At 42.4% G+C, this 14718-nt stretch overlaps 1 protein-coding gene across 1 annotated transcript in view; it reads left to right on the top strand.

The window, feature by feature from the left end:
* The window catches only part of egfra (epidermal growth factor receptor a (erythroblastic leukemia viral (v-erb-b) oncogene homolog, avian)), a 40933-nt gene that overhangs the window by 13890 nt on the left and 12325 nt on the right, over window positions 1-14718 (top strand). The window contains exons 2-18 of the mRNA XM_018676302.2: window positions 6043-6194; window positions 7246-7432; window positions 7515-7646; window positions 7769-7837; window positions 8104-8222; window positions 8621-8762; window positions 9288-9404; window positions 10471-10597; window positions 10712-10785; window positions 10871-10958; window positions 11120-11319; window positions 11495-11627; window positions 12076-12166; window positions 12756-12913; window positions 13765-13803; window positions 13962-14106; window positions 14346-14468. Coding sequence (XP_018531818.1) covers window positions 6043-6194; window positions 7246-7432; window positions 7515-7646; window positions 7769-7837; window positions 8104-8222; window positions 8621-8762; window positions 9288-9404; window positions 10471-10597; window positions 10712-10785; window positions 10871-10958; window positions 11120-11319; window positions 11495-11627; window positions 12076-12166; window positions 12756-12913; window positions 13765-13803; window positions 13962-14106; window positions 14346-14468 — 2096 coding nt within the window. The remainder of the gene's footprint in view (window positions 1-6042; window positions 6195-7245; window positions 7433-7514; window positions 7647-7768; window positions 7838-8103; window positions 8223-8620; window positions 8763-9287; window positions 9405-10470; window positions 10598-10711; window positions 10786-10870; window positions 10959-11119; window positions 11320-11494; window positions 11628-12075; window positions 12167-12755; window positions 12914-13764; window positions 13804-13961; window positions 14107-14345; window positions 14469-14718) is intronic.

Raw genomic sequence — 14718 nt, forward strand, 5'->3', positions numbered from 1 at the left:
TAAGAAGGCGTGTAGGTGTTCCTAAGTGCTCAGTGAGTTATGAAGTTGTTACAGCAAACATGTTAGTTTAGTATCCTGTTGCCAGTTTCCTACCTACAGAAACAGCTGACATGGAACAACATTAGCATGTATTTGATGTCGTGTTTCAGGTGATCTGACAAATATAACTCCAGTGTCCTCTCTTTTATAAGCTCCGTTTTAGTTTCTTTTACCTTCTGAGGGAAGTTTTTGACTCTATAACAGCGAAATGCTTCATTATGTTCACCATCTGGCTGCAAACTTTTTAATGTCTACCAGGGCAGGTAGCGTACAGTAGGCCTATCACAGCTTCTTTGCTGAAAGCAGCAGCTGGAAGCTACACTGATGAGCTGTGAGAGACAACTGTAACAGTAAAACTGTGGGCTGGAAAACCCAAAAAAATGAGCTGAAAGATGCTTTAGAGCTCTCTGGAGCTGAGGGAGAAATTCAGAATTGGGTGATTCATTACTTTACCAGAAGAGTTTTTTCTTTCCAGAAACAATGTATCTACAGACCTCAATGTGAACAGTTTTCATTGGAACTACTTTCTGACAAAGAACTAGTTCCCATGAAAACAGTTGACAGCAGGGTCTGTGAGTCGAGCAGAGTGAGAGAGGCAGCAGAACAGAACATGAGAAAAATCTGTTCACCTCAATTGTTTTGTGGCAACAACAGAAATCTTGGCAAAAATCTCAGCACTTGGGCAAATAAAACCAAAACTATTAAAATGGTTAGATATCCTTGGAAGAAAATAATAAAAATGTGAGGAGTAATTTCTTTGTAATTTGGATGAACTGACACTTTAACCATATGTAAATCTATAATGTCTGTATGTTCTAGATTAATTTCAGTGAAGAGCTAAATTGCTCTAAAAGTCTGAACTGGCATTTTTATGGACTCATTTCTATGCCTTAATGTCTAAGAAATGCTGATCACAGTATGCAGGAGTGTGAGTATATGTTCTGTATTCCTGTGTTTGTTCAGAACCTAAATCCATGGTTTCCTCACACTGAGGTGGAGAGTAAACATTATGAGGGGTCCAGCTGCAGGTATCTGGAGTGTCTCACTGACTGGGTAGAGAGCACTCTTTAGCAGCGGAGAGTAAACACCAACCTTTTTGGTCTTTATTTGGTCACTTTGCAGAGCTTTTAACAGACTTAAACTTCACTTAACTGCGCTCAAACTGGAGGCAGGACCAGACTGTTTAGAGGACGGGTGACATATTCAGTGGGACGCTTCATTTGCTTGTGTTCTACAACTGGACGCTTCGAGGTTTGTCCCCTTTTGTTAGCCTTCAGGGAAAGGTCAGCCGTGTTCATACATCAAGTGTGACGCTTTACACCCTCCTCCCCGCAGTTTGACCCCCACAGCCGGTCGCTACATCCACCACCTGGGTTAGTTAAACCACAAACCACTTCTCGCTCTCCTTTTGCTCAATTTCTTCTTTTTTCCCCTCTCTCACTTCCTTTCCATGAGTCCTCTTTCCCCCAATAGCGCATTAAGCTAGATTTAGTCCATCCTCTTGTCCTCCTCCCCCTGGAGACGACAATCAGCTACCATCTGGTTTAGCGTCGCAGGGTAGCCGTATGAAACCGACCCCGCATGAAGATCAACTTCCTGAGATGTCAGAGGAGCTTGTGTTGTTGCATTCACCGGGGACAGGGAGGGAAAGTGGGGTGGGGTGGGGGGGTATCCTCTGGCCCCTTTTTTCTTTTCTGAGGCCCCAAGATGTTTTCTCTAAGGGATGAATGCATCTCCCACGCAAAGGAAGAGAGCAGGATATCAGGAATTTTTAAAGTCTGAACTACAAAGTTTGTTTATATGAATGTAAGTACACCGCCACAGAATGCAGATATACCTGCTTGGACTGCTGGTTTTGTCTTTATGTGACATTTGATCCTGGATCACCTCCTGAATCTCAGCCAGTCAGGGAATATAAATGTAGGAAGTATGAGCTGGGCGCACGGAAAGAATCAAGGAAATGGGATGTTGTTTTTTTTTTTGTCACTGGGCTTTGGGAGATTTATGCTTCCCTGAAATCTGATGGTCTAGAAATTTGAGTACGTGCAACTCCGAGGAGCCCCCCTACGCTAAACTGAAGCCAACAGAAGCTGATAGTGTGTGTGAGGTTTTTTTCCTCCTCTTACCAGCATCCTCTCACTATCTGCAGAGACATACGAGGAGATTAACCATAATTTACCTCTAAATAAGGGAATTAATCTTGACATCGATTTGTTATCAGCAGAGGAACACTGCAGATTGAGTTACGTAAGAGACTTTGCCGTAATGCCGATGACTTGGGAGAGAGAAATAAACAAGTCATGTCAGTTAGCATTGTTACTTCCCTTTAATTATGTATAAGTTTTCAGATGATGTAATTATCAGACTCTGGACACAGCGTAATTGAATTGCAGGTAGTGAATGAGAGGAAGCGAACGCGGCAGGCCCCATTTCTGTTGTCTGTAAAAAGGTATAAAGCACGATGATTTAAATGTATAGTATCTGGCTCAATGTACCAAAGAAAACCATTAGACGGGTTTGAAAGGTTTTTGCCGTGTCCCAGGAAAGTTTGGTTTTGCGTATGCGGACATTTGCTATTTCCTCTCACAGCAAGAAAAACACAAAGTTTCATCCAAAACATGTAAATGAGACCTCAAGATGTGAATTTATGGCAGACTCTGATTCTTTTTTCCTTTGGTTGATTTTGGTACTTAACGTCGTACATTTGATCCCACCATGTTTAGTTAATGTGTCTCACGCGTTTACTGTAAATTTTGTCTGCCGTGACTTTGGTTTTATACCCGGCTTCACTTGTTCCACTTTTCTCTGTCAAGGAAATTTCTTAGCCCCAAAGTTCAAAGAAAAGGAGATGGACATAATAATAGAAACACCTAGCATAGCATAAGTGCAATCCAATGCAACAGCTCTTTGTAAATGCTTCTTTTGGGAAGCTTACTGGTAAGATTTGTGTAACCTTTCTCTGATTTCTGAGTTAAAATCCAGATCTCACCTGCCTCCTCTGTAACACTACCATGAGAATTCGCAGCATGAGTGTGGTATTTCTCTTAAAGTCAAATGAGGAAAGCATCTTGTTTTTAACACAATAGTCTCTTCCTCTATACACACTTCTGTAGGACCTGAACAATGAGCTAATTATCCCACATAATAAGCTTAGATGGTTCCTTTTTCTGTAGTCATGCAGATGCTATAGCCTCAAGAAACAAATATCTACCCACACACCCTTGACTTCCAACTCTAGTCCCCAAGTAAACATCAAAACAGTGATATGTGACCGCACATAGCAGCAAGCTTAGATGACTAATGATCGGGTTTATCGAGTCTTTTGTGTCATTCTGACTGGGTGCTGATCGGCGCAGCGCAATCCAGGGAATGTTTTATACAACTCAGTGTTACACACACACATGCCAGCACACACACACACCCCACACATACAGAACTGAGGCAGAGATATTGCAGGCATGCCACTCCTTGGTCCCAGAGTTATCTTCTGGACATTTTGTGACGACAATACAGCTGGAGGAAGTGAAGCAATCAGTAATTAATCTTTGTCACAGTATCAGTTACGTCATCGCAGGTCCCACCCTTACATTTAGGCAGACTGTGAAGTGTGTTTTTGAACATGTTTGATGAGTCAAATTTGAATCAGGTGCTATGAAAAAACAGGGCTCCCGGTATTTTCCGGTCTCTTTATTCTTTTACTCACCCGCTGCCTTTACCAGCAGAGTTAGTTTGCAGCTTGTGAAACCTTTTATGACACATCTAACCCAGATATACGAGTCATTTTCATTTGTAGAAGGCTGTGTTGTTAGAGGAAAATGATTCTGGGTTGAATTATGAAGGCGTCCTTCAGTTACAACTTCAGTGTTGATACAGCCTGACCTTGTTTCTTTCTCGTTTGTTGCAGCCCTAATGAGGAAGTCAGTTTATGGTCGTAGAATATCAGGTCATTTACCACCTGCAACTGAGTTATGAAATCAACAACTGGACAAGGAGAATGTTTACCATGGCTACGCTGCTGCTGCTTCTTTGCTTGAGCAATCAACTGAAGTATGAACTTCAGTTGGAGGACGTTTGTTGAAACCATGGTCGCCCACCTCACATGGCTTTTACTGATGATAGTAAATATTAACAGAACAAAACAGTCAGACAGGAAACAGGCTGTGTGTGTGTGTGTGTGTGTGTGTGTGTGTGTGTGTGTGTGTGTGTGTGCATCTGGGAGATATGCATAGATACACTGTATATGGCATAGCAACAAACCATTTAACCATAATTAGCATCCCTGTTAACAAACTGTCATTTGGGATGTCCAAATCAGATTGATTAATATTCACAGCTGCACAGTCATGACAACCTTTTTGTTTATTACAGTTTGGTTTCTCAGTCTGAGTAATAATTAGGAGGCTAATTACATCGCACATGGCTCCTCTAATTAAAACGGTCAGCTTGCTTTCGCTAGTCTGCCTCTGTTGCCTGGGCGTTAGGCTGCTGGACTACAGGGTTCATATCAGGGTGATCCCTCAGGGACAGACTAATGAGGAGGAAGAGGAGGGAGGGCGGGAGACAGCTGTTTGTGCCTAATTCTCACTGATTCGGTGCCCCCTCGCTGTCGGTGCTGCGTGAACACAACACAACAACCTGAAAAAAAAAACAAACACAGCAGAAGAGAGAAAAGCACAAAATGTTGGCTTCTAGGGTGCTAGTTTGACTGAGCTGAAAGATGATATGTCTTTTTTTCTCTTCAGCTTGGAGAGTCAGAAATACCTCGGCGTTGTTACGGGAACTGTTATGTGCAATGCAATAATGTCGTGTCGTGTTGTGAGGTGTGTCTCAGAGTTTGCAGTGCATGTTTTGGCTTTCTTTGCAGTCAAGAGCAGACACGTTGTGGAATGTGACCCAAGAGTCATTACACCAGAACCATAATTTCTACTGTAACAAATAGGGGGATGAATCTTTTGTTTTTCTGAACCGATTGCTCAACTTAACCTGTAAATTGGGAGTTGAAAGAGAGAAATCAATTATATGCTTGTTATGTGTGTGTGTGTGTGTGTTTAAGGGATGTCACAGCTGACTCTCTCCTCACTGCCAGTCAGAACCTGTCTGGCCAGCTCGGGACGACTGAATGCAGGAAGACAAATTTCCTTTAAAAACTGCATTCAATGAGAAGGAGCCTTTTTGTGTCTATTGCCCTTATCAGTAATACCGCCTTCCTTATCCAAACATTTTCTTGCATAATGCCAGATAGGCTGTATTATCAGCCTGCAATTGTATTCTAGTGAATCTCTCTATCAATGCCTTTGTTGTTACTGGAACTGAATAATAGACAAAGTGCGTGGATCAGCATTTGATTCAAGCCCTAAGTTGTTATTTAGTCATGTTGAGAACTTGCCCTAAAATCAGATATGCTTAAACTGGGCTGAGGCTATTGAGACCGTTATTAATTATGAGATTTAGAGATCTAAAGTTCCCCTAAGAGATGCGTTCACAAATCTCATGGAATCTGTGACACATCAAACCTTTTTTCCCCGAAATGACATGGCCTTGAAGATGCTGGTCGCAAGCGGTTGTCTTAACTAGCCTGCACAGCAGTGGAAAGATTCGGGCCTCTGCCAGTATAAATACAGCCAGCTCACTTTGACACATGAGCCAGAATCTCGCTTTGTCGCTGAGATTTGATTCCTATTGTAGATGCAACCCAGATCGTTTATTTTCACATGAAAGCTGGCCAAGTTATGACTGCACAGACCAAATTCACAAACAGAGGCGCGCGCACACACACACACACACACACACACACACACACACAGGCAGAAAGTCATAAATTGAGCCAATGTGTTACATAAGCAGTGGTTGTTTCTGACTGCTAGCTCTGTGGACCTTTGGATAAATGCTTATGTGACACTGCTGCAATTCCAGTTGATTTATAGGCAGTGTGCATCATGTGTTTCGAGTAACATTCAAATAAATCTGACAAATTCTTTCTTTTTGTTTTGTCTTTCCCTGCAGTATGCCAAGGCATCACAAACCGTCTAAACCTTCTGGGATCCAAAGAAGACCACTACCTGAACATGGTGAAGACCTATAGCAACTGCACTGTGGTCCTGGAGAATCTGGAAATCACCCACATGGAGAGCCACCGTGATCTGTCCTTCCTCAGGGTAAAGACTGACCTCTGTTAACAGTGGAGGATAGAGATGCACAGAACAGATTGGAGAAGTTATCTGTTTTTTAGTCATCTCGGTCTGAAGCCAGTTTGCCAGGAAATCTGTGTCCTGGATCTCCGCAGGCTTCTTCGCCGCTCTTATCGCTTCAGTTCAGATAATTAAAACCAACAGAGAGCGAGGAGTCCATAGTGACGGATGATTCAGTGTGTTTGTAAGCCTCTGCTCCGAGCTTTGCTACGAACTCCAGCTGTAACGACAAGGTTGTGAACACTGGGCAGATGTGATGAGGGACCACACACGCTTGCATGCGAGCTTGAGCACACAAACAGAAATAACATACAGTCAGCAAATATCGCGCAGTAGTTACAAGGATGTAATTTCCACTGGGGATATGGGGGGGGGACATGTCCCTGAAAATAGGATTGTTCCCCCTTCACTTTTTTCTTTTTTTCTTCTACCTGTCCAGTTGTCATAATATCTGTGTTTTTTGGCCCTGACTTTTACCTCTCAGGCTACACACATACTGGGAGGACCTGCAGACAGTAGTCAGGGCTGAAAAAACTACCTCTCCAACCTCCTGTACACACACTTGGAAAAAATCCTTTCATCTATATTTTGATTTAAAGATGACCGTTATAATGTTCTTCCAAAAAGACGTCAGAAATGAACAACAGTCAAAAGATAAGACAACAAAAGGCTGTGCTTTTTGTGATTTTCAAAAATGTAGGTTTAGTGCATTAATATTTTACATAACATTTCTAATTCTTTTGTTAGACTTTTATTATGGATTACCAGTTTCATTTTCTCATAAGGTTTATATAGATATACACAAAAGCAGGAAATAGTCTTCACATAAGTTCAGTTTTTATTTTATTTTACTTCTAGTTTACAGAGCTGCTAACTTCATTGCCTCCCCGCGTTTGAGACCAAATATTTACCCTTTATTTAAAAATGTGTTTAGTCAGCTCAGCAGCACAGCACATTCGCTATCTCAGTCCACAACAAACAAGCTTTTTATTTCTCGCTTTTTTCCCCCCATCCACAGTCAATCGAAGAAGTGGGTGGCTACGTCCTGATCGCCATCAACACAGCTCCCAGGATTCCTCTGGAGAACCTGCGCATCATTCGAGGTCATTCTCTCTACGAGGGAGCATTCGCCCTCGCTGTTCTCGCCAATTATGACAAACCTACGGGTCAGGGCACCCGAGAGCTTCTCCTGACCAGCCTGACAGGTCAGTCCGACTCAAATCTGAATCTCACAGAATCTCAGTGTTATAATAAAACTCTAAATATTTGCATAATGTTCTTGTGCAGAAATCCTTAAAGGAGGTGTGAAGTTTGCAACCAACCAGCTGTGCAACGTGGAGACAATACAGTGGTATGATATTGTCAGCACTGATGCCAAACCCACCATGGAGCTCCCGGTGGCCAGCAACAATCCGCTCTGTAAGTAACAGATTTTACAGCAAAAGACAAACACGGGAGAAGTAATTCATTATGCATTACTAAACCATTTCCAGGGTGTGAAGTAAACATTTTATTGTGGTCTTTTGTTTGTTTGTTTACAGGTAAAACATGTGACTCAAGCTGCTTCAATGGTTCCTGCTGGGCACCTGGTCCTCAAAACTGTCAGACTTGTAAGCTCTGATCTGTGTTTTCATTTTACCATGCAGGAACATGAAACAAGAACTTGAGTACATATGCTGTATTATAGCTAAAATCTGTAACAGTTTTAGTTAAGTTATTATAGTTGGTGTATCCATAGGTATGTGGTGGTGAATATTCTCATTTGTTTTTTGCCATAATTTCAACATGCAAAAAGGTTTCTTCAAAATAAAAAATCAAAATGACTTTCTATTTTCTACTCATCACTCCACTGACTTTGTCCCGTTCTCATCTCCAGTAACAAAGCTGAACTGTGCACAGCAGTGCTCTAAGAGATGCAAGGGGCCCTCACCAAGCGACTGTTGCAATGAGCATTGCGCTGCAGGCTGCACAGGACCCCGGCCCACCGACTGTCTGGTGAGAAAAAGACGCCTTTGCATGTGTTACAGGAGTCATGATATGATCAAGGGACTGGGGAACAGACAAGCTTGAGCAACAAAATAAACAGAATTTGTCATACTTCTGCATTAAATTTGGATCAGAAGCCTCCAACAAAACAAAGCCCTCACTCAGCAGCATCTGTTTTTATGATCAGATGTATTATTATTGGTTTCAGTACCAATGAGACATATAACTGCTGATTAAATCTTTCATTTGGCAGTGCCTGGAGTATCAGCGTCTGCTCTCCCTCTCTCTCTCTCTGTGCAGCTCTGAGGATTAAGCCAAAGCTGTGATAGAGGAATGCAGTGTTATCATTAGTGTGGGGCTCTGTTCTGGTCCCTGTGTGCTGGATGACTGTTGTGTTTGTGCTGCAGGCCTGTCGGGACTTCCAGGATGATGGGGTGTGTAAGGACTCCTGCCCGGGCCTCATGCGTTACGACCCCAACCTGCACCAGCTGGTACCCAACCCACACGGGAAGTACAACTTCGGGGCCACCTGTGTCAAGAGCTGCCCGCGTAAGAACGGCTAAAATTATTCTCAGTTCTTTAGCATTTTTAGCCAGGATTGTTCCTGTCCTCTCAGACACTGATATGTTTATCACCATACATAAAAGCATGCACTGTGGCTGTTGCCTTGACAGTCCAGATAAATAACATAAAACTAACCGGCCTCCCTGGCCAGTATGAAACAAATCATGCATGATTACGAGCTTTTTCACATTGTGGTATGCTGAACAAGTGCCCAGGTTGTCCTTCAGGTTGTTAGACATTCACTGGTTACAGAGCGCAGTTACAGTTTAATTATAAACTGTATAAACAAGGAAAGAAAATGATTGAGTTTCAGGGTGTGTTAATGCAAGAACTGTTCTTTCTCAGTTTAACTTACACAGGTCTGTCTCAGTGTTACTCACTCGATACTGTATGGCCTGCAGCATTATTATGTACCTGTACTGATAGTGGTGGTATAACTCATACAAGTTATTATGGCTGAAAGGTACATTTAGATATAATTTGATTGTTTGTATTTTGCAATAATTCCAGATAACTATGTCGTGACCGATCATGGAGCCTGTGTGCGGACGTGCAGCGGTAATACATATGAGGTGGACGAGGGAGGAATCAGGAAGTGCGCCAAGTGTGATGGACTGTGTCCAAAAGGTAGGGGATCAAGCAAAGTTTCTCTGTGCAACCTGGGGACTGTTTCTGACTCACATGCACAACACAGCTTACAGTGGTGGAATGTAACTAGATTTAGGCGATGTTATAGGCCTCTAACTGGAGAAAGCCATGCCATAGCCCCAGTCAAGATGGTGAAACAAGACCACAAGAGCCCGAATGAAGAGGCCACAGACAAGAAGAAAGAACCACAACAAACCCACTCTGCTACAGGGAATCCAGAATATCAGAAAGACCCAAAATTGGTTGTTCCACCTGCATGTCACTGATACACCAATCATGAGCATAAAGCTAACTGAATGGCTTGACCCTCAGCCGGAATCCAAAGCAGTTGGTGTTGCAATCTGTAACGTTTACAGTGAGCTGTGGGTGGATCCTCTTGGAAGCTACGAGCTAACTTTTGTCCTTTGGCACTGCTGTCGATTTCCCAGTAGGCAGTCAGGGGCAGACATGTTGTCTGCCTTTTTCTCTTGCAAGGTGGTGACAAAACGACAGCAATGATTCTAATCACTATACTTAACTTTTGCTAGATAACTTTAGAAGAGATTAGTGTTGGTCAAAGGACACAAGAACCTTCACAAATTTTGAAAGCGATGCCGTGGTAATAATTACAAACTTCTAAAAGTATATAAAGGGACCTATCCTTTAACCTCTCACAGAATCCGGGGAAATTGTGAGTCGAACAGTTAGAGTCGTTGAAAGAGGGATAGAGTAACTTGATTGTTGAAAACATTATTGTATTTCTGCATTTATATCCTTTGAATCAGTTGAACAGGACTCCTGTACTGGAGTGCCTGGGTAACAGTATTTTATGTTATGTACAAGTACATTTTGCTGATAATAATTAATACTTGTACTCTTTTTACATTGTGTAAATTGTAAATTGCTTCTTTTACCTGAGTAAAGGCTCTAAATACTGCTTCTGACACTGTTTGCCTCCTCTAAAATGACCTGCTCTGTTTGGTTCAGATTCGTCCCAAAATTAGAATAATGGCAAGAACTTTTTATAAGTTTCTGTACTAATATCTGTTTTCTCAATGGTTTTCAGTGTGTAATGGACTTGGAACCGGGGACTTGACTCACACCATGTCTATCAATGCCACCAACATTGACTCCTTTAAAAACTGCACGAAAATCAATGGTAACATTGCTATCATCCACACATCGATTCATGGGTAAGTCAAGAACATTAACATCACCGCAGACTTCATGCCTGTCTATATCAACACCAGTAGATTACAAGGCACCTTTACAAATGGCCAATAACATGTTTTTTCTTATTTTTTTAGGGATGCATACACCAAAACACCAAAGATGGACCCTGCCCAGCTTGATGTGTTTAAGACAGTTAAAGAAATTACTGGTAAGACTGTAAGATCTGAGTAATGCATGACACACTAAATGCACACTAGAGAGGTTCACAATTAACAAACCATTTGATGCTTCAGGATACTTGTGGATTCAAACGTGGCCAGCGAGTCTGAACTCACTCAGTCCTTTTGAGAATCTGGAGATAATTCGGGGACGAACTAAACGGTATGTTCCTTGTAAAGATCCTCCACCCCACCCCCCGGATTCACAACCACTGGATCACATGGAATAAGTTTGTTTTTCAACAGCTGAGAATTATTCAAGGCTGTCATAAAATCTTTCCTTTTTTCTCCTCTTCCTGTTACACCTTTTTTTCCCTTTGATAGTGGTGTCCGCAGCGTGGCTATAGCTCAGCTTGGCATCAGCTACCTGGGGTTTCGCTCGCTCAAAGAGGTCAGCGATGGAGACGTGGTCATCATCAAGAACCAGAACCTGTGTTACACCGACAAGAGCCACTGGACGAGGCTCTTCAAATCAAAAAGCCAAACTGCCACTATAGAGGAAAATGCCAGTGCCACCACATGTGGTAAATTGAATTTTGTTTCCCACACTGAATCCAGTCAGATCCTTTTGTTGCCTTGTTGTGTAACGTCTGATTACGCAAAAGGCACAAGCCAGATTTAATTAACCAAGACTAATTTCAAAATTGGATGATTATGCGGGAAAAGATCTATTCTTCAGATTGTATGTTTGTTTTTCAGCTCAGTGGAACAACACTTGTGACAGGAAGTGTACAGCGGATGGCTGCTGGGGTCCGGGCCCAGATATGTGTTTTGCCTGCCGTGACTACAGCCGTGACGGGAGCTGTGTTGACTCCTGCAACATCCTCGAGGGGTGAGGGAGGAATCCGGGGTTTTACTGCCTTTTTAAGCTCCGAAATGCAGCGTTCCTTATTTTAGACAAACAAACAGTCTGAACATCAGATCCGTTAACTCCTTCAAAGTCTATTTTCATACCACAAGCATTTCCAGACTATGACATTAGACGAGTTTGGGGATTTGTTATTGAAAGCAACTCTTAAGACCGAACGTGATCCGAGGTATTTTGAAGTTAAACCGCCAGTAGATATAAGACAAACATTGTAGCTGAAATGGCACATTCACTCACAGCTGTTTATCTTTGCAGATCTCTGTCAAACATTGAATCTCAACATGCTTACAATTTAACTTCTGCCCTCAAAAAAAGGGATCAAGATTTTCACTTCACATGTTACTGTTTGAAATGAGGCGCGCCAGCGGTGAGAGTCTGTCAGCAGCTTTCTTATTGCTTTTTTTTCTTGCAGAGAGCTGCGGGAGGCAGTTGTGAATAGAACCTGCATGGCGTGTCACCCCGAGTGTCAACGCATGAATGGAACCGCAACCTGCAGCGCGCCTGTATGTGTGTCACCGACAACTATTATTACAAACATCCATTTAAAAAAAATAAAGCCCCAGAAGTCTCATAAAACAGCTTTGAATGTCAACAATTAATGTCATGTTGTTGTGTCAGTCACTCAAAATCAAAGAGCACCACAAATTAACAATTATGCAGCATGAAATCCATTTCAGAAGTGTTCGCGCTACCAATTTCTACATCAACGGCAGCCTTAATAGACCATAATGCAATGCAGCCGCAAGACATGTTGAGTTTTGAATAAAGGGTGTGGCTGTGTGATCCAGTTAGATCTTCTTTTTTTGTGCTCATAATTCCATCTTTCAACAAGTTCAGACCCTTTTCTGGGGAGTTATGTTGAAGGTAATTCTAAATGTAAGGCCTCAAATAGGGAAGAAGACATGCTGATAAAGAAGAAGTTTTAGTTAAAGTATTAAATTGTAGCATTTGATTGCAGTAAGTGTATCAGAGGACTGGCCTAAACTGAAATCTTCTTTATGAGAAAGATTGAGCAGCTTATATAATATTTACTACTCCTCTCAAGAGGGTTGTTAACATCATGAGGTTTTTTTTTTTTTTTTTTGCTTTCAGGGATCTGGAAACTGTACTAAGTGTGCCAACTTCCAAGACGGACTGTTCTGTGTGTCCCGCTGTCCCCAAGGCGTGCCAGGGGAGGACGACATGCTGGTGTGGAAATACGCAGACGAGATGAAAGTGTGCCAGCTGTGCCACAAAAACTGCACTCAGGGGTAAGACCATTGTTCCACCGACCTGAGAAGAAGGCGCTGCCTTTTTCCCAGTGTCGCAAACGTTTCTCTGTGGTGCTGTCGATGCAGTAACTTAATAAAAACCAGAAGGGTCAGCCGTGGTTGTGCTGGCACAGGACGGAGAGTGGTCGGTTTTTTAAACATGAGGCAATTTTCTTGCTGAGATAAATGAAATCAGACAAATCAGGAGATGCATTGCAGATTTCTGACACTTCTCCCAGAGTGGTTCCTGTGGTTTTGTAGATTTCTAAATGTTTAGGCTCCCACTGGTTTCCATTCATTTAAGTATTGAATTTGATCGACGTCTGCCCCTCATTATAGGGAAGAAGGAATGAAAGCAGAGTATATGTTCACAGTGATGGACTAACAACAGTTGGTCGTGGCGATCGTTGATGGTTGTGGAAGGAAGTGGTTCAGGGATACTATGATGTCCTTTTAACCACTGCAGACAACAGTGTGTAATCTGTCTCTGTCGCTGTTTGTGCAACTTTTGTAACTGTCTTGTGCACTTTTCCACAACTCAAGTATTTTTACTAGTTCGTAAGTACATCATTGGCCCCAGTGGACCCCAGTGACTGATACATTTAGGAACTTGGATGCTTTTATTGGCAGAAATCAGTTTTGCGTCCTTCTTGCACCCACATGACTGAACTGTTCTTCGTGAAATCAAATCAGTGTGGCGACAGTGATCGGTGGACACCGACTGCAAAGCATCTCCCTCAGTGTTTAGCTTCACAGGAAATCAATAGACTTATGATGACTTGGTGAATTTGTGGTGTGAATGAGCAGTAATGGTATGGTTACATCAGATTCTTTGCATGATTTGTTTACAGGTGCATGGGACCTGGTCTTGAAGGCTGCCAGAATAAACGGTGAGTAAATGCAGTAACACTTATCATGTGTGCTTAAGGATGCACTTACTTTGCCTCAGTTAGACAGTCTAATTTCATCTCTCCTTGTTGATTAAATTCGCAAATGTTCTCTGTTTTCTATCTGCATTCTAAAATCAGCTCCCACCTGTCTTTTTCAGCCCTTCTGGTCTTTCCATGATTGCAGCCGGTGTAGTTGGTGGGCTGCTGGCTGTTCTTATTGCGGGCCTGTCTGTCTTTGTGTTGCTACGCCGACGCCACATCAAGAGGAAGAGGACCATGCGGAGACTGCTCCAAGAGAGAGAGGTTAAGATGAAGAAACTGAGTCACCATGTTTGCTGGGAGACATAAATATGTGGAGAGAGATATTAGGATTAATTTATAGAGATGCCAGCGTGCTGTATGCTGACATTACATTTTTCATGTCTTATTGTCTTAGCTTCAGCATTTGATTTTTGTGTGTGTGTGTGTGTGTGTGTGACTTGCTACAATCGCTAGTGCTGTTTGTGAGAGAGTATGTAAGACATTCAGTCCTTCTTTTACAGTTGGTTGAACCTCTGACTCCAAGTGGAGAGGCACCAAACCAGGCTCTGCTGCGGATCCTGAAAGAACCTGAATTTAAGAAAATCAAAGTGCTGGGATCAGGGGCTTTTGGTACAGTTTATAAGGTAATAACATGTCTCAGGTCTGTGTCTAAAAAAACAAAAACAAAAAACACCTTGTTGTCAAAATTCCCCTGCAGTGCTGAGCTTTGCAGAAGCTGGAGCTCGGGAGTGCTGCGTGTGCCAAGTCCACATAACCAACACCCGTCAGTGTTTTCGCTCATCTACATCTGATGTCAATTTTTCAATTAAAAGACACATTTTAAGTTGCCAGATCACGCATCAGTGACTTCACTCGCACTTTCAGAGCTCTCTC

This window comes from Lates calcarifer, linkage group LG4 (assembly GCF_001640805.2).
Source record: "Lates calcarifer isolate ASB-BC8 linkage group LG4, TLL_Latcal_v3, whole genome shotgun sequence".
Classification (NCBI taxonomy): domain Eukaryota; kingdom Metazoa; phylum Chordata; class Actinopteri; family Centropomidae; genus Lates; species Lates calcarifer.